The 25,356-nt window shown below is 42.3% G+C and overlaps 2 protein-coding genes across 8 annotated transcripts; both read left to right on the forward strand.

Moving 5' to 3' along the window:
• The first annotated feature begins 12 nt into the window (after window positions 1-12).
• Window positions 13-19,627, forward strand: LOC119140538 (tripartite motif-containing protein 10-like). Of its 7 annotated transcripts, XM_037371985.1 has the most exons (48): window positions 19-97; window positions 308-1,254; window positions 1,967-2,566; window positions 3,893-3,950; window positions 4,264-4,284; window positions 4,548-4,568; window positions 4,661-4,681; window positions 4,794-4,814; window positions 5,164-5,184; window positions 5,602-5,607; window positions 5,854-5,874; window positions 6,505-6,525; window positions 6,790-6,810; window positions 7,049-7,069; window positions 7,373-7,393; window positions 7,703-7,723; window positions 7,916-7,936; window positions 8,074-8,094; window positions 8,528-8,548; window positions 8,924-8,944; window positions 9,050-9,070; window positions 9,362-9,382; window positions 9,718-9,738; window positions 9,873-9,893; window positions 9,992-10,012; window positions 10,123-10,143; window positions 10,464-10,484; window positions 10,937-10,957; window positions 11,581-11,601; window positions 11,847-11,867; window positions 12,409-12,429; window positions 12,687-12,707; window positions 13,000-13,023; window positions 13,363-13,383; window positions 13,728-13,748; window positions 13,852-13,872; window positions 14,503-14,523; window positions 14,798-14,818; window positions 15,109-15,129; window positions 15,547-15,567; window positions 15,843-15,863; window positions 15,987-16,007; window positions 16,147-16,167; window positions 16,279-16,299; window positions 16,753-16,773; window positions 17,334-17,354; window positions 17,454-17,474; window positions 17,707-19,627. In XM_037371985.1, exons 4-48 carry the CDS (start codon window positions 3,938-3,940, stop codon window positions 18,216-18,218), a joined length of 1,416 nt encoding a protein of 471 aa, XP_037227882.1. In that variant the 5' UTR covers window positions 19-97; window positions 308-1,254; window positions 1,967-2,566; window positions 3,893-3,937; the 3' UTR covers window positions 18,219-19,627. The 7 variants fall into 7 exon arrangements, with proteins under 7 accessions (XP_037227880.1, XP_037227878.1, XP_037227882.1 ...); XM_037371982.1 differs by having other exon boundaries at window positions 37-97; window positions 994-1,254; window positions 17,334-17,474; XM_037371981.1 differs by lacking the exon at window positions 308-1,254 and having other exon boundaries at window positions 16-97; window positions 17,334-17,474.
• Window positions 19,628-19,712: 85 nt separating this feature from the next.
• LOC119140544 (E3 ubiquitin-protein ligase TRIM7-like) lies at window positions 19,713-24,707 on the forward strand. Its single transcript, XM_037371995.1, has 8 exons — window positions 19,713-20,782; window positions 21,461-21,919; window positions 22,377-22,472; window positions 22,558-22,788; window positions 22,905-22,927; window positions 23,332-23,447; window positions 23,620-23,679; window positions 23,989-24,707. The coding sequence occupies exons 2-8, from the start codon at window positions 21,506-21,508 to the stop codon at window positions 24,501-24,503; spliced, it is 1,455 nt and encodes a 484-aa protein (XP_037227892.1). The 5' UTR covers window positions 19,713-20,782; window positions 21,461-21,505; the 3' UTR covers window positions 24,504-24,707.
• The last annotated feature ends 649 nt before the right edge of the window (window positions 24,708-25,356 follow it).

Raw genomic sequence — 25,356 nt, forward strand, 5'->3', positions numbered from 1 at the left:
CGGAAATAGCGTTGGAGGGGTACGGCAGCATGGCGGCGCCCAGGGATGCTGGGCAACATGGCGGCGCCCAGGGAGCTGTACGGAAAGAGGGGTAGCGGTGAGTGCTGGTAATGGGGGGGGCATAGGGAGGATCGGGGGGGGTGCTGGCAATGGGGTAGGGGAGTTGTGGGGGACAGGGAAGGCCTTGGGGGACTGGTAGTGGGGTAGGGGGGCTGTGGGGGACGGGGCAGGCCTTGGGGGACTGGCACTGCGGCAGAGAATTAAGGAAATAAAGTGATTTTATGTTCCTACGTGCTTTAAAATCCAGGCATGCGAGAAAATTGCCTATAAAATACAACTCTACAAGTACAAACACCCTGGGGGGAATACTTTGGTCAGGTAACACGGGTGATAAAAAGCCCTCCACCACTGGTTCTCATGGCCCCCTCAGCCTGGCATCTTAAGTTTCAGCCCAGACATTCCTAACTGGTGTCGTTCAGAGGCCTGAAATGCTAAAGCTGCAGGCGCTTCAGCTCTTCATGCCAAAGAAATGCCTCCTGGCACATCGCATGGATCGCCTTTGGAGGATTTGCTTATCAACGCCAGTGAACAGTTTAGGAGCCTTTGCCAAGGTGCAGCTGGTGAACAACTTCAAAATGTCTTGGAGGTGCTGCTGACCTTCCTGGATGTACCGTTGTCGTGTTGCAAGGTTTCTCTTTTGGCAGAACCCTCGGGAGCACACTGGTTATTTTGTCTTCTCCAAATACCAGACCTCTGATGCCAAGAAAGAATGGCATCTCCTTCACCATGATCCCCTTTTCCCTTGCTCAGGTTTCCTGAGACAAGCACTGTCTGTTTCTTTACCCTGTGGCTGTATTTGTGGGTTTTTTTTCCTCTTGCAAATCCAGAGGATTTAGTCACTGGAGTTTGGTGTCAGGTCGTGGTCTCTTATCTTCAGCTTTAACCTTAACCCTCATCCTCTCCCATCCTCAGCATTGCCGGCACTTTTCACAGCTCGAAACCAGGGTGGCCGATGCGGCGATGCCCCGTTATTCCAGGGGGGAGCTCTCCTACATTTCCCTTCTTAGCATCATTGCAAGCCTTTTGCCATCAGCCTGTGGCCTTTGACGGGGTTTGGAGATCAAGGAGACCTCTCTGAATTTCACGTGTTGTTCATGTCTTCTTACCTCCTTCATTTTCAAGCTTTGGAAAAGAAGCTGCCAGCCTGCGTGTCTTGGCAGACAGAGCTCCCGGCAAAGATACTATGTCCTTCAGGTTCAAGAACTGGCTTTTACTTCTCCAAGCCTCTGAGCGGGGTGGGGTTTTTGTTTTAGTTTAGCGCATTTTCTCAGCATTTCTGGTGGGAAATACAACTTGGCAGAAGCCAAGCCCAGAATGCTCCTTCCTAGTTAGACATCTGCCCCAGTCTGTGTCGTAATACCATTGAAGTATCTTATTTCTCTTCGTTAACCATCCTGAGAGTTTAGGCAACTGACTCAGATCTGAGAGAGATCACATGAACAGCACCATCTAAAACTATTTTCTCTCTGTTGACTATTAAAAAGAAGTGCCGGGTGACTAATTCGGGGAGAGATCAACAATTTTAGATGTCTTTCACTAACTTCCTGCTGCTTTAAGCCAGTTAACTGGCAAAAATGAGTCTTCTAGGGATATATCTATGGGAGTGGTCTGTGTTTTAATGCTTATTTGTCTGGTTTAAGGAAAAATCATTGCAGAGCTTTTGTAAAAAAAAAAAATTCAAATCTGTCTCTTGTAGCTGTGGGGAGCTGTGTCTTTGAAGCAAATGAGAGAGTATGGGGAGAGGCATTTGATGAGCTGGCTTTTTGTTTTCTTTTTTAAAATAACCCAAAGTGATGAGAAATCCTGGCCTCAGGAGAAGACTTGCTCTTGCTTGGTCCTGGTGAGCAGGAGCGACAGAAAGGAGGGAGAAACGTACAAGCTTATTTCAAGTCTCTTTTTATTTTAGGGCAATACAAACCAGAAATCAATGCTGTCTCCCTTCAGAGAGGGAAGATTTCTGCACAAACAGAAGCTCCTCAGGATCGCTGCGCATCCAAAATGCTCAGTGTTGTTCACACACTATCTCAAGATGCTGAACCCACAGGTCATTGCTCGCAGACCCAGCTACCACGTCCTCTAAAGAACCCATGTGAGGTGCTGGCACCTCTGGAGGGTGGCCAAGTGTGACCAGGTCACACCTCTGTTTCTATTCCTCTCCTGAAGGATCCCGTTCCTACATTGACTATATAGGGATTCACCACCCCCCACTTCCATCTCAGCATTTAAACTGGCTAAAATTAGGCAGTGGAAAGGTCCCCTCCCCGCTGCTAGCACAGCTGTCGTACCCGCGACGGCTCTTCCAGCTCAGTGCAGACCCACAAAGCCTCCAGCGCGTCTGGGTTCCTGCTTCCCAGGGCACCACAGTCCCAGGACGAGCTTGGACCTGCCAAAATTTTTAGCACGGACAACCCCCACATACGCAACCGTCGCAGCTCGTGTGCCCTGGGAGCAGAACAGCCCCAGTTAGGCCAACTTCAGCATTACAGAAAATCAACTGCAGGTCTCGGTAAGCCTTTTTTTCTTTCCACAAGCACCAGAGAGGCGGGGAAAACATAATTTGTGGGTATCCTATTCCTGGATAGGAAAGGCTGGGAGATGCCTTTAGAAAGCAGAAGAAACATGATATGTTTGTGATAGCTGGAAGAAGCCTAGAACGAAATGATTTTTTTTTTACTCCTATATGTGAATCTGACAATACTGAAAAACAGGAAAAGGATTAAAAGAATGAATTGTATTCAACTTTTTTTCCTCTTAGGAAAATATTGTACAGAAACGATTGGTGCCACTTTCCTTGCTCTGTTTATCCAGTTCTCCATAAATTTATGTCCTTATAACAGTGTTTTTCTAACTTAGCTCCTAATACCACCTGCAGTTTATGGAAGGTGTTAATATAGCACAGGAGAAGCATTCGATAATTTCCTTTCCGATACAATCCGATGCCTTTTCCCGCGCTGGTTTTGGACTGGTCCTTTTTGCCTTTCCACAGCTGCAGCTCAGTTCCTCCAGGAAGGCTTACTGTATTCAGCACATTGGATTATGAACATGAAAATGAAATTATAATGATATCCCTGGCCAGTATGAGTGATTTTGGGGAAGAAAAATTACATTATGCAGTCTGCCCTCTTTGGTGTATCAATAATGAGCAAGACAATGGCACAAAATCTGCATCCCTTCACTCAGCCTATGCCATCTCCTGTGGCAATCTAATCCTTTTTTTGTTTTTTAATTAATAAGAATCAGTGCAAAACATTAGCGTGGACTAGAAATCACCACATCTACAGTGACAAGAAACAGAGCAGTAACACAACAGAGGAGAGAAGCTCTTAGTATAAAATTCAGTTCAAAACAGTTTCTGTGGTTTTGGCCAAAAGAGATGGTAACGCCAAGTTCTCCACATATGGGGCTGCCTATAGCAGTGATAAACGTCATTATCAAATAATATATGAGACAGAGAGGGGAAATGAAGCTCACGCTACTTCAGACAACTAAAGTTAGATGTTTTTAAGACTGAGCTATTTGCCCTGGACCCCTTCTGTGATCATTGGGGTGACAGATGCCAAGGGAGGTTCATCGCACCTACAGTAGATCCTTCTTTCCTACCATTCGCCCAGAAAATGTCTCAAGTCACGCAGTCTAATGACTGGGGGAAAATGAGAAATAGCCTCTGTGACTCCACACATTTCTCCCTTATTGTGTTTACTCACATGGGCAAAAATATTCCCGGATCAGCAGGTTTCCTTAGAAAACACTTTTTCCTTCATGCTGCATCACTGTGAAGGCCTGGGTTTCCCTGGACATGATGTTTCAACACTGTTCCCTCTTGTCCCATCAGGTTGCCAAAGCTCTTGAAGGAGGTTCCAGTTAGGAAGCAAACGTGATGATGGAGTCAGGTACGTGAGAACATCTTTATTAACAAAGCATGTGCCAAGTCCTGGCTCCTTTGGCACCCAAAACCCCAGCTTTGCCGTGCTTGAGTGTGTTCAGTCCATGCTCTGCTTGCTTTTGGGCTGGTTTGTGATTGTTTCCCAAAGCCAGCATTTCTAGTTCGATGCTCTTCCTGGCTGTCAATGGGTTGTGCTCATTCAAGAAAGCAATATTAATGTTTAGTCTCAGAGGGATGCAGCTAGGCTAGAGAGCCACTTCAGTTGTAACCAGTGCAGAAAAAAATTTACCCTTTCTTTTTCCCCTTTTCTTCTTTTTAAGGGAGAAGTAATGCAGATCTTGGTAAGTGATTTTCCTTCTGTCAAAACAAGTTTCATTAATATGCATCTCCTATGGCCTTTCTTAGCTGGATGTGTAGGCTTATTAATATTATCTTATATTCTAGACCACATTAGATAAACTCATAACCAGTATAATTTTTTGAATGTTATGATCAAAAAAAAGTCAGTACATAATCATGTTTTAATACACGTCCTATAGTACAAACCAAAAATACCACCAAAGGACCCACTAGGGGCTAAATTCTCTCTCTGTCTCTCTTTTAGAAGGATGGAATGCAAAAATCAGTAAGTGTCATCTGTTTCTTTTTTCCTTCCCCTTCCTCCTGATGGTAAAACTTTGGTGCTTAAGGCTTGAACTAATATTAATTTATTTTAAGGGAAGTTAACAGAAGAATTTGGTAAGTCATTTTACCTTCCTTACTCATGCCTGAGTTTGAATGTGTGTGTTTCTGCAGCTGTAGCATTAGCCGTGACCAACATGTCTGTCTGTTATTTTTCTGTTCCATTTAGAAGAAAGCGACACAGAACTTGGTAAGTGGTGTTTTAGGCTTGTTCGGGTGTGGTTTTTTGCTGCTACTGAAGATGGAAAAAGTTATTTTGTATAGAGGATGGACTTATTGAAGCAGATGTGATTCTTCAGATCTGAAATTTATACCCAGATACAGTCAAGGCACACAATTTAAGAAGGGGCCCAAAACGCTCACGCAGTATAATCTATCCCTGTTACGCAAGGCATCCCACTTTGGAGGAGACACGCTGTCTCCCTGCAATCCAGCAGCATTCTCTAATCTCTTCTTCAGGCTCCTGGTCGCTTGTAGAAGCATGTCAGAGGTGGAGAGCTCTTATGACTGACCTGTATTTATTTCTCTCTTATTTTTAGAGGAATGTGACACAGAAAATGGTAAGTGTCTTTCTACAATTTAAAAATTATTCTAAATAATAGTGCCCCTCAAATCAGCCTCAATCACACATTGTTGGAATGAAATATTTTTTTACAATACATACTCTTTTTGTTTTTAAATAAATACTTTTCTCTGTATTTGGGAATTTTTCCTGTGATGCTCCATGAGTCATATTCCTTCCCCAAAGTGCTTTGGGCAGGGCTGCTGATAGAAAGTTGCAGTTTGTTTGTATTTTTTCATTTTGGCTTCATTGTGGAAGGTCTTAAAAGATAAAACTGATTGGCAGTGCCCATTATAAAGAGAATATGCCCAGACAGAGATGAGTAAGAACAAAATAAATAGATGGAAGTGATGCAAAATAACTTAAAGCCATTTCCCTTCTCTTTCTCTTCTTTTTTGGGGGGGATAAAATGCAGAAATAGGTAAGTATCGCTTTCTTATCTTTTGCAAATTGATTCCAATAAGGGAATTTCTTGTTTAACAAACCCTGCGTGAGTACCCAGGATGCCACATATATCTGCAATCCCATCAGCTCTGCTCTAGGGTCTCCCCTTGACCCTGTGTTGTTAGTTAATGCCAAATCTGTAAATGGCAAGCTGAAGGCCAGCCAGAGAACAGATTCAAGCAGTCCTTTAACATGCATCCTGGTTTATTTCTCTGTTTTTAAGGTGAACTTACAGCAGAAATTGGTAAGTCATGATTTACCTCCCATCAAATGTATTTCTGTATAGCTTTGGGTCATGTTTTAGCTGATTTGCCTTGGGTTTCTTCCCTTTCTCTTGCCTGTTTTTAAAAAAGCAGGAGATGTATTCATTTTTTACAAGAACTAATATTTTAAAACAAGAGATTTACAGAAAACAGGGGGCTTGCAGGTTGCTCTGGCTAGGAAGAGAATAAGTAATGAATAAATAAAAATAACTTTAAATAATGAAAATAAATATAACAATGAATAATAATAAAGAGAATAAAGGGAATTTCTAAGCCAAGCCATGTATGAGCATAGATGGTGTGCAGCCCTGCAACGTAAGAGACAGCCGTGCTGGATTTGGGGCTGTTGAGATCCAGCATCTGCAGAATATAGGATTTAATCCCTCTCAAGATACTTAAATTTTGCAAAAATGCCTTTTCCAGTTCCAGTTGTCCCATCTTTCATGGTAGGTGTTGCAAATGGGGGAAATGTGTCAAGTGTTGGATGCAGGATAGCTTTATTTTCTGAGCAAGTGAGGGTGAAATCAGGTATGGTACATCCCTGGTGCCAAGAGGTCCTTGTGAAAACCAATATTTATTTTTCTCTTGTTTCCTTTTTTGTTTTCTTTCAGACAATCTGACTGGGGAGCTTGGTAAGTGGCTTCCTTCCTTTTTGTCTTTATTTCACTGTGGGATTTAGGGGGAAGAGGTGGTTATTCCCCCCTCAAAAGGCACATACATCCAATCTGGGCTAGAAATAAAGTCAATGAATTAAAGAAAAAAGTTTATTTTCAAATTATAATCACCAGTAAAAACACAATTTGGAGGCAGAGAATGATGTGAGGTTCACAAGCGTGATGGAGAACGGGCAAGCACTTGTTGACCATAAATGTTTTCTCTTTATTTTTTTCTTTTAGAGGAACGTGACAGAAGAATTAGTAAGTGTCATTTTCCTTTTCTGGTAGAAGTAAAAGCCTTGGACAATGCCAGATCGCCCTGAGGGCGCTTGTGTGTTTCAGATCCAGTTATTAAATTGTTTTTGGAATATGTGGGAGGTTTGGGGTTTGCACCAAGCTGCAGAATTTGAAGCTCAAACCACGTTATCAGCTAGGTGATGTTCATGGAGAAATAAAGGTTGATTTAAAGCTAATATTCATTTATTTCTTTTTATTTAAGGCAAGCTTACATCAGACCTTGGTAAGAAGTTTTATTTCCTTAAAATGGAAATTATCCGTAATTATGCAACAGTGCTGGCTATAAAAAAAAATAAATTAAAAATAGAACATTTTGAGGTTTTGTGAGTTTTTAAGAATGGATGGCTTATGGGGGATTTCTTCCTTAACAAACCTTATTTTTAAAATATTATAGGGGAAGGTGGAATAAAATTTCCATCAGGTTTACATTTTATGGTGTGAAGGCAAAGCGCTGCAGGAGGGGATCGGGTGCAGGAGGAGTTGCTTTGCATTTCTCTGTATTTATTGATTATTTCATGTTTTTTAGGTGAATGCGATGCAAAAATCAGTAAGTAAATTCCTCTTTGGATGGGTGCTGAGGAGCATACGTGCCTGCTGTTTTGTCTTTGAAAATGGGAGCAGAGAGGGAGTTTCCTGCTGAAAACCTTAGAGTTTTTTTCTAGATCGAATAACATTCACAACAAGGTGTAATTTCAAAGTATAATCATCAGTATAGAGGCAGTATTGGGCGGGAAAAACCCAACATTTCTGATCTGAGCACTCTAGGGATGCTGTAGAGCCATGCAGAGGAAAGAAGGAAATATTTAATAATCATTTTTCTGGTTGTTTTTTTTTTCTCCCCTCCTTTTCTTTCCAGAGGAACGTGATAGAAAAATTAGTAAGTGTCATTCTTCATTGTGCTTTTGGGGTAAAAATTCCTTGTTTTGGGGGAGGAGAAGCCTCTCTGATGCCCTGTCCTTGAAAAGTGGCAAATAAAACGTTTTTCCCCCAAGCTGCGGCCTGGGCTTGTGCATTTCCTGCAGAGAAAAACCACCCAAATAAACACAAATATTATTTTTTCTCTTTGCAGCCAAGCTTGCAGCAGAAACACGTAAGTCCTTTTTCTTGCTTTTCAAAACCAAACCAATGGGTTTGGGGCTTTAGAAACCTCTTTTCTAGGGTAAATTTTTGTCGCTTCACTTCAATTAATACCTCCCTTCCCCCCCCCCCCCCCCCTTACTTTAAAAGGTAGACTCACTGCACTGCTTGGTAAGTCTGATTTTTGTACAGAACCTTCTGTGAAGTTTGTTGTAATTAAATCTTTGCATGATTTTATGCAATTACGTTGGAGGAACCTCTAGAGGTCCTAGGTCCAGCCTCCTGGTGCTCACCAGGGCTCCTGGCAGGGTAAGACCACATTCCTTGGGGACAACCTCAGCTGGACATCTCCAGTTTCTCCCCAACCTGGGCTGTGTGTTTCTGTTGTTCCTTAAAAAATGTGAACTCAACATGCAGATTTTTGTTTGTTTGTTTGTTTTTTTAAATAAAGTATAATTAGAAAAGTGAGCAAAATCAGTTTTGCAGCAGAAACTTTTTGAGTTTTGGCTTCAGGACCTATTGTCCTGGGGAAGAGGACAAAAAAACCAACAAACAACAAAACAAATGCTGACTTTTCTTCTTTTTCTTTATTTTTTTCATTCAGGGGACCGCGACTCAAGGCTTCGTAAGTAGTGTTCTCCTGACACATAAAATCTTGGTCTAAAAGTGGATCTTCCTCAGTGGGCTGGTGTGTTTCCAAAAGTGTCTTTCATCCTGGGCACCCGTTTTCTCCTTTTTCCTGCATTTCTGAATTCAACACCTTATATCTCTCCTAAATATATGTATTGTCCAAATTGGTGGTTTCCCCTATTATATTATATAATAAAATTCCTTACATTCACTACTAAAATACATATGAATTTTGTTATACTACTATAGTACACATTATATTATTTTATAAAACACTGTGTAAGCTTAAACTGGAGAATTATTTACATTGTGTCCAGGGAGGAGAGAGAAACATCTCTTTTAAAATAAACTTATATTTCTCTCTTTTTAGGGAAACTCACTGCAGAACTTGGTAAGTAAATTTCTTTCCTGTATTAGAGGGAAGAAGGGGGAAAGGGTAGCCAGAGGCACTGAAAACTGATTGATATCTATTTTTTTCTATTATTATTGTTTTTAGCAAAATGTGATACAACAATTAGTAAGTGGCATTTCCTCTTCATACACCTCAGGATGGTTTGGTTGGCATTTCAGCATTGAAGGCATGCAAGAATTTCTTAATTAAACTAAATGTGGGTTGTGGGAAGAAATGATCCCTTGGTTTGCCAGGGTTGGGGGAGCCTGAAGCCAAAGTTCAAGGGGAAAAAGGAAAATATAATGGGCAGGAAAACTGCCATAGGAAGAACTGGGATGGGTTGGAGACGTGAAGGTTTGATTTGTGTTGCGGTGTTTGGGAAATCTAACGGGAACAAATGTTATTTTCTGCTTTAAGGATTATTTACAGTAGAGCTTGGTGAGTCCATTTTCTTTCTTCTGCATTTTTTAATGAATTATTTTTAATTATTAAATTTTTAATAACTATTAAATTGCAAATAAATCATTAGATTGTATTTTTAAAATGCAATTATAGAAGCAAAACTCAGAAGTTGTTTCTGCCTGTTTCCCTGGTGAAAACCAGTGTCTTAAAGGTAGTAGAGAAGTTTTAAACCCCAAAATAATTAGAAACAAGAATAAGATGGGCTACATGGGCTTACTTCGTATTCCAAACTATGCAGACAGGTAAAGATGTGAAAGGCAGAAACCATGAGAAATAACACACACTTGTGGGTTTTTTTCACTCATTTTTAGGAGAGCGGCACACAAAAATAGGTAGGTTTTCTGTTCCTCTGCCCTGAAAATCTCTGAATTAATTTCTGGGGAGGAAATCTGACTCAGAAATCACCATCCATTCCATTTTTTGCTGGAAAATTAAAAAGCTAACTTCCCTCCCTTCTTTTTTTCAGGTGAACTTACTGCAGACATCGGTAAGTCATTTTTCATGTTAATCTCGATTGAGGTGGAAATGATACATGCAGACAGGAACTGAGCGATGCAATAATCATTTATTTCTGTTTATTTTCAGGGGATTGCAACAGAAAACTTCGTAAGTGCCTTTTTTAAATCCTGAGAATTAACCCAAGAATTTTGTCATCTGTTCTGTCATTGAGAAATGTCGCAAAATTCCTGTTTTGTTGTGTTTTTCTTTATTTTAAGGAATGCATGCAGCAGAACTTGGTAAGGAATTTCTCTGTTTTGCTCAAAATGATTTTTTTTACAGTTATCTCTGAATAGCTGAAGTTTTTAAGGGGATAATGACTATTTTGTTCAAGGTTAGCAGCATGTATGCGAAAGCTAAGATATAATATATATTATAATAGATTCCATGATAGATTCCACAATACATTAAATATATAATATATATTTCACAAAATACAACTTCCAAGCAATTATAGATAGTATAACAGCTCCAGAATGAACCCTAGGCAGAGCTTGACTTCAGCACTTGTAGAATGCAACTACATGCTAATTTATTTTTATTTCTTTACCATTTTTAGAGGAACGGGATGTGAAAATCAGTAAGTATCCCCCTGCTTTGCAAGCCATGCAGCCAGGCTTGATGTTTGCTATTTTTATGGATGAGCTCATAGGCAATACAAGATGTAACTGCCCAGCAGGAAGGGAATAAATATAAAATACTGACTGCAGAAAGCAACAATCAGATCTGCAGAGCAGAAAAACCCAAGAGCCAATCAATACTTGCTTTTTTTCCTAGATATGGCATTTTCTTTCCTCCTGTAAAAAAACACATTTGGATGCTTATTGCATCATATTTGGATTTGTGGGATTGCTTGAGCCTATTTTTCTGCTGCAAATACTAATTTCACCAAGGCTAGAGGCACTTTTAAACAGCAGGTGGTAATGGAAATAAAATAAAGACCCAAAGATGTTGCACTGATAATATAGGGATATGATGTGAAGACAAAATCAGTGATTCTGTTATTTATTCCCTTTTTATTTTTCCTTTTAGGGGAAAATGAAGCAGAGATAAGTAAGTGTCATTTTTCCATACCCCACAGTATGGGGAGTCTCTTGCTTAACCCAAATGCTGAACAAGCTGTTGATTTAAAATCCTGCATACAGAATAGAAAAGGATTCTCCCTGCAGAAATTCCCCTAGAAACCCATATATAAGAGTGAAGAAAGCAAGAATTTGGGGCTTTAATGGTCCAAGCTGTTTCAGTTCCTTGCTGAAGAGTAAAAGTGAATGGAAGGGGGGGGGGGGGGGAGGGAAAAAAAATTACGGTTTTTCCATGACCGTGTCATGGGATGGGGTTGGGGCTACACGTGGGACCCCAAATTCTGCCGCTGTCAGATTGCCTTCGGGCTCAGCTGAGGAACAACTCCACTATGTCCGAGACCTTTTTAATCTATATTATATAAAAATCATATTTATATTTTATAGAATATATTTGTATTGCTGTTTATATTATTATTTCTATACTATAAATATAGTGTTTCTGTTATAAATGTATGGTTCTCACAATATATTTTTATATTTTTTTATATATATATACATACACAATAATACTTTTATATTACAAATTGTATGATATATATAATTCTGGTGTTAAAAAGTTCTGCTTGGAAGTAATACATGTTTTTCTGCTTAAAGGGCGCCTTACTGAGCTGCTTGGTGAGTGCATTCCCTGTCAATAAATCCAGCATGTAGGCAGCACAGCTGGTGCCCTGGGTTATTTGGTTGCACCCCTTTTTTGACGTACTGCTACGCTCAAAAGCAGCTATAATTTATTAAAATGTAATTTGGAAAAAATAACAGCTAGGAAATACAAGATGGTGGGAGTCAGGGCTTTAAGAAAGGTGCTTTAGCAAAATCCCACAGGAAAAAATGGTGAAATAATTTCTATTTTCTGTTTGCAGAGGACCGGGATTCGGAAGTTCGTAAGTCTATTTGTGCACCTTGGAGAAGTGAATCCTCCAAGGGAAGCAGGTTCCCCTAAAACAAGTTGTGCTGGTGCTCACTTTCACCAAAGAAGTATGTTCAATTTAATTACTAATTAAAAAAAAAAATATATATATATATATTTGGAGAAAACACTCCGTGAAATACATTGGGTGTTAGAGGAAAATGTCCTGGAGATCTGATTCTCTGTCCTGAATCACTATAAGAGTTTCTATTTGTTTTTCACTTGCAAGACTCTTATCTCGGAAATTTTTTTTCTTGCCCTTCCATGGAGTGATACGCACAAGTCTCCCCCCACAAATGTCCTGGATGCTAAAAGAAAAAGAGAAACACTTGTAGTTGCATGTGTGGAACCAGTACTTTGGTTTTGTTTTGGTTTGGTTTAGGCTTTTTTTTGCTAAACTGGGTGACTTTCTTCTGCAGAGCTCCTATGTAGTGAAAATCTAATATTGAAGCGAAAAAGTGTTTTATTTCTATATTTGTTATTCACTTCTATTCCTTTTTTTGTTTTATTTTTAGGAAAACAGGATGCTGTCATTAGTAAGTGTCATTCTTATTTTCTGAGAAATGTAATCTCTTGGGGGTCATAAGCAGGATGATGTTGCTGCTGTGGTTTTGGCTTAGTATTTTAGTCAAAATACTGTAAATTAATCAAATTGTTTAAAAAAAATTAATTAAGCATAAAGTATCTGCCCATCTCAGAGGATCTGAGTACCTTGAGTACCCATCAAGTCTCTCTCATATCTTTGGGAAGGAAAAGCCCTGATTAAAACAAATTTTATTTTCTCCTTTTTAAGGAAAATTGACGACAAGGCTTGGTAAGCTACTTTTATTCCTTTTGCAAAACTGATCTGGGGTTTTGGTGGGTTTTTTTGTTTTTTCCCAGAATTCTGGTTAACTGGTTGTGTATAGTTTTTGAGATAACTGTAGAAGCAGACGGAAAAAGGACTAGTGCAGGTGACTTCTAAAATAATAACAGATAACAGTAAGGCACAGAAAAAAAAATAGCAATGGAATAGAAATGAGCTTGTATCCGAATACAAAAAAATCTGGGGTACAATAGGAAAACCTGTGTTCCACCTTTTTCTTTTTCTTTTTTCTTTTTCTTAGAGGAATTCAATGACCAGGAAGCTGGTAAGTGATGTTTTCCTTCCCTTCTCAAAAAATTTAGAAAGTTCAAGGGAGTTTGTAATTATGTATTTTAAAATTTATTAATATTTATAATATTTATTATGTATGTATGTTATATATATTTTAAAAGTATGTGTGTATTTATGTATATACACACACATGCATATATAAGTTTCGAGACTAAAATCTAATGTAGTTATGGGACTGAAGCAAAAACTGTAGGAGTCATGATTATTGTGGTTTTTTTAAATGCCTACTAAGTGTTAGGACATAAAAGGCTCGAAGGAAGGTGCGTGTCCAGGGCTGGTGATGCCAAATTCATTCATCTCATTCCTTTTGCAGATGAATCTTCTGAGGAGCTTGGTAAACCTTTGTTTTCCTTTTAATTTGATAAAAAAGGGATGGATCAGGTTTTGGGTTATAAATCTTGTTACATGCATGTTAGGTTGGTGTGGCTGGACTATTTTCTCTTTATAAAAAAATAAATGGGGTGTGTTTAATTTGAAATGAGTTTGCAACTTAGTAATAAATGGAAATAATATTTGTCAGAAGGATGCAGCTTAAAGGATAGAGGCTAGTAAAAGTTCTGAATTTTTTTCTTCTCTTCGCCCCCCCTTTTCTGCCTTTTTTTTCCTCCTTTCTTTTCCTTTTCCCTTTCTTTCTCTCTTCCCTAACTCCCCTGCTCTGCCCCACACCCCTCCCCGCAGGGGAGAGTGCTCTGGAAAGGGGTAAGCATTGTTTTCCTTCCTGCCAAGGCAGAAAAACCTTTTGATTTGAAGAAATCCCCCTTCAGTGTGCCACTGTGACAATTTTTTATTTTTCTCTTTTAAGATGAACTCAACAAAGAACTTGGTAAGTCACTTCCTTCCTTTGCCAACACCAAATACCCAACATTTCAATTTTTCTGTTGAATTTTGTTGAGTTTGGTCAGAAGCTTTGTAGTCTGTTGTCACAACAAATAAATGAGGCAAACGTCAGCAAAATTAGCTACTGAAAATTTAAAAAAGAAACTGATTTTACTTCATCATCAGAAGCAGTTTTTTGCATTTCTCCATGTTTTAACTGCAGAAGTGGAGGAAATTTGGGTTTTCTAATAATGAAGGAGATGGATAACAGTAGAGATGGAGAAAATATGTGGGGAATAAACAGATCCTGATGGAAATCTATGTTTTTCTCTCTCTTAAGATGAAGTCGCTGAAGGACTTGATATGTGGGGTTTTTGGTTGGTTTTTTTTTTGCTTTTTAACCTTTAACAAAAGCTTTTCTAAAGCTTTCTGAAGTTTTATTGTTGCCCAGATACTAACTTTAACACAACAAGAAAATAGAGGCTTGGATAGAGGGTAATGAGTGCCCACAGGCAATGTAATTTCATATAATAAACAACTAACAAAAAAATCCATTTGGGAGAAGTCCTATCTCTGATACAATATCAGCAGATACTTTTAAATTATTTTAATCTTGGTTTTTCCTTCCTTTTTTTAGGGGAACGTGACAGAAAAATAGGTGAGTTTTGTTCTCATTTTCCAGGTCCTTTTGGGCATATTTTGGGTGCTCTGGTGCTCTTCTCAGAGTGGAGGAGTGGTGGCTGTGTTATCCCAGTCCCCAGAAGAGCTCAGGGAGTGGCTTTTCCACCCATAAATACCAAATTTCCCTACAGTTCTTTGAATATTGGGAGAGTTCATGAGATTTCTGTTGAGATCTCGTATTTTTTCAGCCCTCCTGAGGTACCAGTTGAGCAAAGAAATCCTAATTTTTTCATTTATTTCCTTCCTTTAAGAGGAAATCACTGAAGAGCTTGGTAAGTAATTTCTTTCCTTTCCCCCCTCATTTATTTCCGCCCCCCTTCTTACTCTTCTACATACTTTTTAAGTTTTGTCTTTTCTTCTTTATCTCAGTTTAGTGGGGAAAAAATCATGGGCAAAGTGAAAAAAAAAAATAGTAATAACCAACAGTAAAGCTTACTGGGAAACTGTCAAGTTGCAATCTGTAGGTGATGCAAAGTGACAAAAGCCTATGGAGGACACTTCTGGGATATTGAAATTTAAAGATATTTTTCCTTCTTTTTTTTTTTTTTTTTTCCTTTTTCAGTGGAACGGACTGCACAGATTGGTAAGCATTTTTTTCTCTCTGAGCCTTCTGACTTTCATAGGATGGGAAAGCATGTAGAGGTGCAAATATTTCTCAGAAATAGAGGTCATCTTATTTAAGATGAGATAAAAAGCCTGTTCCAAAACTTCACGTCCTTGGATGCTACTTGTTTGCTTCTCTCTGTTCTCCCTGGGCAGCCCAGATGCCCTTCTGTATTACATTTTGGATAATAAGGAGCTGTTTTGGTTTGGTTTTCTGTTGCCAAGGTCTCTCTTCAAATCAGTGATGCTTAACTCCACTGAGAGCAATTAAAATTAAAAATCTACACATGTGTTCTTGAAAAGAAATGTAGACACCCCCAATGAACCCTTAAGTGTGTCTCTATAAGGGTAAAAAAATACTCATAATTAAACCCAGTTTTCCTTTCACTCTTTCTAGATGAACTCAATACAGAGCTGGGTAAGTCCTTTTAAAAAAATAAAATGTGTGTGAATATCTTGTTTCTATTTAGTTTGAGGTTTGGTTGTGATCTTTGCTGTAAGATTCGGAAAGTCAAATAGGGGATGGGTTAATCTATACAAAATCTGAGGCAAAATGGATATTACAATTATAATTCTCTATATGGAATGGAAAATTATCAGATTTATCTCTAGATGATGAACGCACACAGAGAAGGGGGAGTACTTAGGAATAACTTTTTTTTTCCACTTTCCTTTCTATTTTTCCTTTCTTAGGAGAACGTGATACCAAAATTGGTATGTGTCCACCTCCTTCCTGAATCCCATGGAACTTGGTACATGGAATCACAACTTTTGTTTTAATTATTATAATGAAAATCAGTTGGTTTTGGTTGTGGTTGTTTTTTTTTTCCTTTTAAGATGAACTGTCTGCAGAAATTGGTAAGTGTTTTTTCTTTACTTCCAGCAAAACAAATATACAAAGTTTATGGTCTGTATTTTGGTTTTATTTTTTATATGAAAGGAAAAAATAGATTATAACAACTTTGATATTCTTTTTTTCTTCTTTTCCTTTATCTAGAAAAACGCAATAGAAAAATTGGTGAGTATCAAACTTCTTCCCGAGACATGAACTTTGTCTGTTTGTAATATCAGTAAGATCCACCTTGGTGTGAACTGGGATGGAAATCCTTTCTTTTTTTTCTCTTTTCAGATGAACTCACTGCAGAGCTTGGTAAGTCACTTTAATTGCAAGAAAGAAAGATATAAAAGTCTTATGTTTGTCTCCTAGATATACGTATGTATTTATTAAGCCTTTTTCTGAGCTACTTTGGGAGTTTTATGGAAACTTGGTCTAAAGAGGACGAAGTATAAAAGATACATGCATTATAATTTTTTATATATACATGCACACAAATATATAGTAAATTATATGTATTGTATGTTATATATAGCAATTGTATATATCTGTTTTATATTTTAATATATTATATATGTGTATATCTACGTATTTCAAAATATTTTTAATAAGTATTTAATATCATAATAATAATCAGTGCTAACAATAATAATCACTAGGCACAGAAATACATATTTTTTGCTTTGGGAGCCAAGAAAGTCTTAGCAAGCTGTAACACAAAAAGGAAGAGAAATGTGCACTAACCATTTCTATCATTTCTCTTTTCAGAGGAATACAAAGCAAAAATGCGTGAGTGTTCTTCTCCTCACCTTCTGGAGCAGTAAAGCACCTACGAGATTTTAGGGGTCTTTTGGAATAGGTGGGCTGTGAGATTTTTGTCTCTTTAACCCCCATGGGCTTCAGCATCACAGAGATCACCCGCAAAAGGTGAAAATATTGGTCATGATTTCCCAGAGCACCCATGCACCTTCCTCCCCATGCAAAGTATACAAGCGATGCCCTCTAATTGGAGCAGAAATTCCTGTATGACCTGTTAGAGCTTTTTTTTCTGTGTGGTGACCTCCCTGTTAGTTTTAAGCATCTGTGTTTTTTTCCTGAGGTTTAATCTGAATTATTTATTTATCGCATCATTCGTTTATTAGGTTAACATTTTATCTGGTCAAGTTACAGACACAAGTCTCAAGGAGGTCTTATTTTGCAACAGTTGAATTTCATGCTAGAAAAAAAACAAAACACTTTTTTGGGGGAAGAAAGGAAATTAAAAAGTTAGCATGAACTGGAGGCATCTTTGGAATAAAAAAACCCCTCATTAAAATGGCTTTTAAATTTTTAATTATTTTTTTTTTAAGGAAAATGCATCAAAGAGCACAGTAAGTGCATTTTTCTCCCTTCTACAAATACCCCTTTGGCTTTTGGATTTAAGTTTACGTCATTGCTAATATTTTTTTATTATTATTGTGCATTTTTAGGGAAAGAGGAAGAAAAAATGGGTAAGTAATTTAGAGAAAGATGAAGGAAAAAAATTGGTAAGTAATTTTGTACGCTGGTTTGCTGAATTGTGTCGTGTCTATGCGTAGTGAAAGCTCCATACCAAGTTATTGAGCCTTGAACTACAGAATGACAAAACACCCTTATTAGATTTCCAAGAGTATCAGTCCCCAGGCAAAAGGAGTGTTAAATAAATTTAATTCTCATTCTCACCCTCTTTTTCTTCTTCCACAGCAAGTGTGACACTGGACCCAGAGACAGCACACCCCCGCCTCATCCTCTCCAAGGACCAGAAGAGCGTGAGATGGGAATACATGCTGCAGGAGTCTCCCGACAGCCCTGAGCGGTTTGACGCCGATCCTTGTGTGCTGGGTTGCGAAGCCTTCACCTCTGGAAGACACTACTGGGTGGTGGATCTAGCTGAGGGACAGTACTGCGCGGTTGGGGTTAGCAAAGAGTCTCTGCGGAGGAAGGGACCCATCAACTTTAATCCCGAGGAAGGGATCTGGGCAGTGCAGCAATGGGGATTTAAGAACCGTGCCCTCACTTCTCCTCCAACCCTCCTTAACCTGCCACGGGTCCCCAGAAAGATCCGGATCTCTCTTGACTACGAATGGGGAGAGGTGGCATTTTTTGATGTGGAGAACAAAATACCAATCTTCACCTTTCCTTCGGCTTCCTTTGCTGGGGAGCGGATCCGGCCGTGGTTCTGGGTGGAGCTGGGCTCACTGTCTCTGGTCCGATGACCCTTGCATGCCTCCTTGCACAGAGAGCTCAGCACTGGTGGTGAGCAGGTGGCTTGAGGGGCAGGAGGAGCGGTGGAAGCACATTACTCCATCCAGACACCAACAGCTAGGTGGTAAACTGCAGCAGGGTAGAGACCAGAATAGAAACACTCTCGGGAAGAGCAGCATCTCGTTCGCCCCCATTCCCAATCGAGTGCCTTAGCCATCATCGTGCAAAGGAAAGACAGCCCATCCTGAGTGTCCTTAACATTAGGTGGCAGAAGGTCTGCCCAGCCTCAGCCCTTGGCTCGGTTGTCTCATGGTTGCAGTTCCAGTGTAGAAGAACATCAAATGACCTGCAGAGAGACCTAGGTTCCTCCTTCAGCTGATGGAAAGAGGTGGGCACCAGCGTATGTCACTGTTCATGCTGCCTGCATCACCTGAGTGGGAGCGCAGGCTCCCACCAGCGTTTTCTTCTCATCAGATGGTGGTTGATGTGTAGATTTCAATCATTTGCACCACTTGGATAGCAGGCAGATGGAAAGAAACATTTTTCATGGGCAACTCATCCAGACATAGACATCAAAATAGGACAGGCAAATCATGCTTTCTGTGTGCCTATCTCTCATCACCAACTGTTGGAGGACTCTACACTTGGAAGAGATTAAAAAACTCCCCTTTGCCCAACCTGCATACAAATTCAGGCCCTTTTCCCTTGGCCAGAGAAAGAATGTGGCAAACCCTCCATGACTGTCCACAGAGCTCCCAAGCACCTGGTCAATGCACCAACAGCTCCACAGGTGAAGATACTCCAGCCACCGTGCTGCTGGTCAAAGTATTGGTGCCATAATCCTTTATACTGGAGCTGCGTGCAGCCAGGTCCTTTGGCAGGACTAAATTTGACTCAAATCTGGCCTGGGCAGATGATCTTTTTCCAGATGTGTTAGCCAGAGTCCATGAGTTTTGCTCAGCCTTTGGGAGAAGAGATAAGCCTGGATTCAAGACCAAGCTGGCATGATGCCCTCGGGTGAAAATTGAGGTGACAAACATCCAGACCATATGGATTAAAGGTTTGAAGAGGCTAACACCAGCAAGGAGCTCTGCATCATGTTGCCATAAAGCTTCCAGTGAGGGTACTGGGAGCTCTAAATAGATTAATGGAGGGGATCACGCCAGTGCTTGAGATCAGCATGGGGCCAGCCATGCTGGAAGGTGGGTGATTAACGACATCACTGAAGCTGCTCGAGGGGATGGACACCATGGTCTTCACCTTTCACGACATCTCACTGCGCTTTAATAGCATTGGTGAATTCCTCTTTCATCCCTGCTTGCTCTTAGCCACCTGTAAAGCCTTAAATCTTGTCTTTCGCCCCACCATGGGATGGACAGCTGGTAGTTTCCAGCTGACAATAAACCACTTGAGACTCTTACAGAGTATTTGATTTCTTTTTCCAGCCAGGTCATTCAACATGGGGTCATCCTGGCCCTTTCAGATCTCTCCTTGCAGCATCTTGCCCCACTTTCCCCTCATTTTTAGGAGAGTTAGTTGAGGTGGATCCCAGTGTGTGATCCCACTGGGGAGGGATGCTATCATCTCCCACCCATGAGCAATGGTTGGAGCATCTCAGGGTCTCAGCCCTGTGATTTTAAGGTTTTCTTCCTGCAGTTTATTGGACCAGAAACCTTTGTTACTGCCCTTGTAACCCGTATTTGTGGTGGCACTGGTGCAGGGTAGGCAGGAGAAGACCCAAGCAGGGGGAAGAGGGAGGAAAGGGACAGATTATTCATGTCCGAGGGCCTCAAGATGATACCAGCTAAGAAAGCACGTTTGCTGTAGCAGTTCAAAGTACCATTCCTTCTGTCAGCAGACAGAAATTGCAGGGGGAAATATATAATAATATATTAATTTTTTTTTAATCCTCTTTTTTAAGTACCTATCAAGGTGGGAAGCACCACAGACAAGAAACTGCCCTTCCTCCATGTTGGAAATCACCACCAGTGACTTTGAAGCACAAGTTTATAAAGCTGTTTTTGCTATAATTAAAAGTAGTGATCAGGAAGGTGTTCCTGTGCTGCTTTTAACCCATGAAAGAGGCTGGATGGAAGATGAGAAAGCTGCCCAGCTCTTTATTTAAAGCAATTGGATGACCACTGTGCTTATTTTTTGCCCTGGTGATGGCCAAGGCAGGTCATGAAGCCCTGGGAAGTATCTGTGCTGGCATGAGCCCTGTGTTGCATGGTGGGAGATGCCCCATCTTGCCCAGTAGCCAAAAAATAATTTATCCTATACTATAGCTGAAAACGAGAAAGTATTTTCAACCCAAGCTTTATCTTATATTGAAAAATCCCAGTTCAGGACACTAATCTGCAGCAGGATGTAAATGAGCCTGTCCCTGGCAGGGAGACACCAGGCAGCACATTCCTCTGCATGTTTCCTTAAATAGGGCTGGTATTTTCTCTCTGTCTTCCATGTGATCCAACTTCAAGTTCAAACAGCCCCGGGGTGGCTGGAGAAGGAGCCCTGTGGACTGAATTACCCAACTCTTAAAAAAAGCCTGCAGGGACCCTGTGCTGCTGCCTAATGGGTAAGTGTCTCTTTGGGGACAGTCGGGGGACATCCTGGCACTGCAGAGATGTTTTTCCAAGTGTAAAGATGAAGGGCTATTAAATTTGGGGTTGCTGTGGTCTGTCCTTGAAATGCAAGTTGTCAAGGGGGAGTCGTGTTGTGGAGCCTGCTTCAGGAATGTTTTTAGGTTCTGCATCTCCTGTGTTAATTGATTAAAATTGGTTCCAAATAAAAGGAAAGCAGCAAGAAGAGACAAGAGCTGCCTTCCAGCACAGTTTCTGAACACATCTGCAACATTGGAGGGTTTCTGCGTTGGCCCTTAAGCTTTGGTCCATGCTTTGAAGGGTGGGAAGCAGATGTGGGGGGATGTCAGGTCATGTACCAGCAAGAGAGCAGGTTACAGCCTGAGCTTTGGGGACGAAATGTCAGTTCCTACCAGGTGGGAAGGTTGGCTCCGTCTCCTTTGGCCATCCCAGGAGTGGAGATGCCAACCTGAGGTGGCAGTGCCCATAATGTAGACTTGAACGTAGGCAAGACAAACCTTGATGCCTAAGAGATGGGTGTTAAAGTCCAAGGCTGGCTAGACGGCAACTCATCCCTTCCTAAAATTAACATCTAAAAGAGATTAGAGGTCTCCTCCACTGCTCCTCCTTCCTCCACCCATGCTGAGACCTTTTATGTCTTCACTCCACTGCAGGCAGCAAGGGGAAGAGGAAGCAGGGAGACTGGAGAACGTGTTGCCATGGCTTCTGGTTCATCTAGAGCAAGGGAAGGGGGAAAAGAAAGCACTCACCACACTGTCCTACAGCATTGGCTGGATGGTGGCCATCTGGGCTGTGACCCCACCAGCTGCAGAGGAAGCACAGCCCAATCCCAGCTGCAGCAAGGAAGGCTTGGAGATGCCCAGGCAGCCAGCCACCGAAGCCGGCTCAGGAAAGGAAATTTCCAGCCGAAACAGCATTTGGAGCATTTAGCGGAGAAGCTGAAGCTCTTGGGTTTGGAAGGAGGCAGGGAGGAGAAGGAGCAACTCTGTGTGTGGAGCAAGAGGACAGTCACCTTCAAGGGTGATGCAAAAGCATCTGGCTCCAGCTGTGATGGACCAAGGGCTCATGGAGGTCCCACTACAGCCTGTGTAGAATCTACCCAGGAGGACAGGGTCAGATCCATGACTGAGCTTGCATTAGTCCTTTTCTCAATTTTTTTTTTCTGACCACCTGAAGGGCTGCTCTGGTTTCTTTGAGCTTCTCAGGATCATGGGCTTCAAGCCAGCTTTGAAGTTCTCTTAGCTGGGGTTTTCTTTGTCCATGAAAATAAATAAATGGAAATAATTGGGGAGAGCTAAATAAAAACAACATGTAACTCCTTTTGGCTAAAAATATGAAAATATTAATTTTGAGACTAAACCCTTTGCCCCAAATCAGTCAACAGGTATTTTCCAATTTATTTCATATGAGAATGAAGCTGGCTGCTCTGTCCTCCTGCATTTGCTCCATCCTCATGCCCATGCTGCATTTTTTTTTTCCCCCAAATTGGGGGAGGAATATTTCTAATCATCCCCCAGCCCTTCCCCACTCCCCCCTGAATACCCTTCCAAATAATTTTTCTTCTTCCAGGACCAAATACGCAGTGACCTGGAGAAGCTCAAGAAACAAAGGAAAGAGATTTTGGAATGGAAAACAAGTGGAGAGAGGCGATGCCAGGACTATTTGGTAAGTAGCTGTTGCCATCACCCAGAAAAAATATAAAAGTGTTGGACCAGTGTGGTCCATGCTGTTGTCTTTCCATGTTCTGCAGACACAGACAGAGGTCGAGAGGCAGAAGATTGTGTCTGAATTTCGGCAGCTGCGCCGGTTTCTGAAGGACCAAGAGCTTGTCTTCCTGGCTCGGTTGGGAGAGCTGGACAGAGAGATGATGAGAAGGCAGGAGGAAGAGGAGACCAAGATGTCTGGTGAGATTGCTCTCCTTGATGTCCTGATCTGCGAGATGGAGAAGAAGCTTGAGCAACCTGTGAGCAGATTCCTGCAGGTCAGGTGTTCTACCAGGCAAGATGGAAGAGGGTCCCATGTCGCCTTGGCTGGAGTCTTCCCCCAATTTTGGAACAGGAGGCTGAGGCTATTTCTCTCTCTCTTTTTCTATTCCAGAATGCCCGAAGCACTGTGGACAGGTACGTGTTCTTCAAGGGTCGGGGGCCGGGGGGGAAAGGGGGGGAGGAGGGCTCACAGGCAGCATCCCCATGGTTTCTACAACAGAGATGGAAATTTTGGCTGTTCAGGCAGGGCTTGAAGTGAGGCTTGGAGAGGTATGGAGACAAGAAGGTGCCTTGAACCCCAGTGTGGGGATGCCACAAGAAGAAGCACCCTAAGACTGCAGGTCTTCTTGGCCATTAAGTCATCAGGGACCACGTGTCCTCCTGTACAGAGCGGGTTGGCATCTCTGAGCCTGGGACAGAGGGGACAGCCAGCTCATCCACCATCCCCAAATTGCCTGGGGGGCAGGGGTTGGAGGAATGGTCCCAGCATCTCCTGCCATTACAAGTCCCATATCTAAGGGGAAAAGGTTTGCATCCAGGTGGGAGATGGGCAGTGCCCGGAGGATGACTGAGACCTTCTTGGACCTGGAAAGGACGCTCCATGTTATTTCTCGACAAAACTCTGTCCTCAGAGAGACGCTGGGGAGATTTCAAGGTACGGTGGAGCATGGCTGGGCTGATGGGGGTTATGCCCCCATTATGGGAAGGGGCAGCTCTACGTGCTGCTGTCTTTCCTTTCTTCCCAGGAAAAACATGGCAGGGGCATGAGTGAGCAGAATTACCAGCCAGAGAGCATGATGTCCAACCTTTGTTCTTTATCTTCCTAGACATTTTGCCATCTGAACTGGAGAAAGAGCAAGGACCATCTCCAGGAGGAGATGGAAAAGGTGAGGCTCTTTGGAGGAGCAGCTGCAAGGGAAGGCTCCAGCAAAGTCAGTTTTAACCCAAATAGTGTTTAAAATGGTTGGGAAATGATGAGCTGAGCTTGCTTTGGGGTTCCTGAATGTACAAAGGAGCTCTGCCCAGTTCTCCAGCATGAGGCAAGGCTTTCCCAAGCAGGAAGATGTAGAGACATCTCTGCTCCCAAGCTCAAGACACAGGCAGACATGTGATGCTGGGGCTTGTCCCAGCCCAGAGCAGGGCTTTTTTTGGGGGGTGATGTCCTCCAACACCACTTTCTTCTCCATCCCCGATAGTGTTTGTGACTCTGGACCCTGACACTGCAAACGCCCAGCTTGTCCTCTCCCGGGACCGGCGGGGGGTGAGATGGACAGATGCAGGGCAGGATCTGCCCACCACCCCGCAGCGATTTGACATCTCCTCCTGTGTACTGGGCTGTCAAGGCTTCACCATGGGGAGACACTGCTGGGAGGTGGAGGTGGCCGGAGGCAGGACCTGGGCACTGGGGGTGGCCCAACGTTCTGTGTCCAGGAAGGGTTGGCTTGAGTTTCAACCAGAGAAGGGAATCTGGGTAATGGGGCGCTGTGGGAGTCAGTACCGCGTCTTCACTTCCCCCATCACCACTTTCCCTGCCACTGGGAAAACTGGGAGGGTGTGGGTGACTCTGGACTGTGGAGAGGGGAAAGTGGCATTTTACCTCGCCAAGCATGAGCCCCCCATCTTTACCTTTCAACAAGTCTCATTTGGTGGGGAGAGCATCTTCCCTTTCTTCTGGGTGGGGAGAGGCTCCCATCTCCGTCTCTGCCCATGAGCTTTCCCTGCCCTCACCCCCAGTCCAGCTGTTCTTCTGCTCATTGTGCACCTTTTTCCTTTTCTATGATGTTGCAAAAGAATCTCTTCCACCAGAATGCACTAAAAAAAAAAAAAAAAAAAAAAAGCAATTTTCTTTCCTTTTTTAATGTTGTCCAGCAGCTCCTGGGGCTGTGGGAAGGGTTCAATAATGGTTTGTAAGCAAATGTGGGGTCTGGCCACTGTGGTTCCTGGGGCCTTTTTCGTCCTGACTCCTTGCTGCCTGTAACAGGGGTTTTGCAGCAGGGTGGGAGCAGGAGCCTGGGGGCGCTCAGAACTCGGGCACACCTCTGCCTTCATTCTGGAGAGCCCTAAACTTTGCCAGCACCATGCGTCCCCCTGGGATGCCCCTGCTCCCTGAGCATCCCTCTAGACCACACAGTTCCTTTCTGACCAACACCGATTTTATTTTTATTTTTTAATTTTATTTCTATAATCCCCTTCCTAACCGGCTGCTGGGATGCTGCTGGGGCCGGGAGTGGCCGAGCCCAGAGGGACGCGGGAAGGGGTGGGGGACGCGCAAGAAGGAGCTGGGGCTGCGCAAAGCGAGCGGAAAACGAAACCCGGGTAAGAGGCGGAGGATGCTCTGGGCTGGGTACGGGACATCATGCCCCACCCCCCGGGGCTGGGTACCGGCTCCCCGACAGCCCTCGCGGGAGAGATAGGGTTGCCCTGGTCCCCCTCCTCAGGTCTGGCTGCGGCCCCCACTGGTACTCAGACCTTGCTATAGCTCCAGCCCCCCGCCCCCCGCCTCCCTTCTACTGGGGGGGGCGCCCCCGGTGCGCCCCGTCCCGCGCCCCTTCTGTCGGGAACGG

Source organism: Falco rusticolus, chromosome 22 (genome assembly GCF_015220075.1).
Source record: "Falco rusticolus isolate bFalRus1 chromosome 22, bFalRus1.pri, whole genome shotgun sequence".
Lineage (NCBI taxonomy): Eukaryota > Metazoa > Chordata > Aves > Falconiformes > Falconidae > Falco > Falco rusticolus.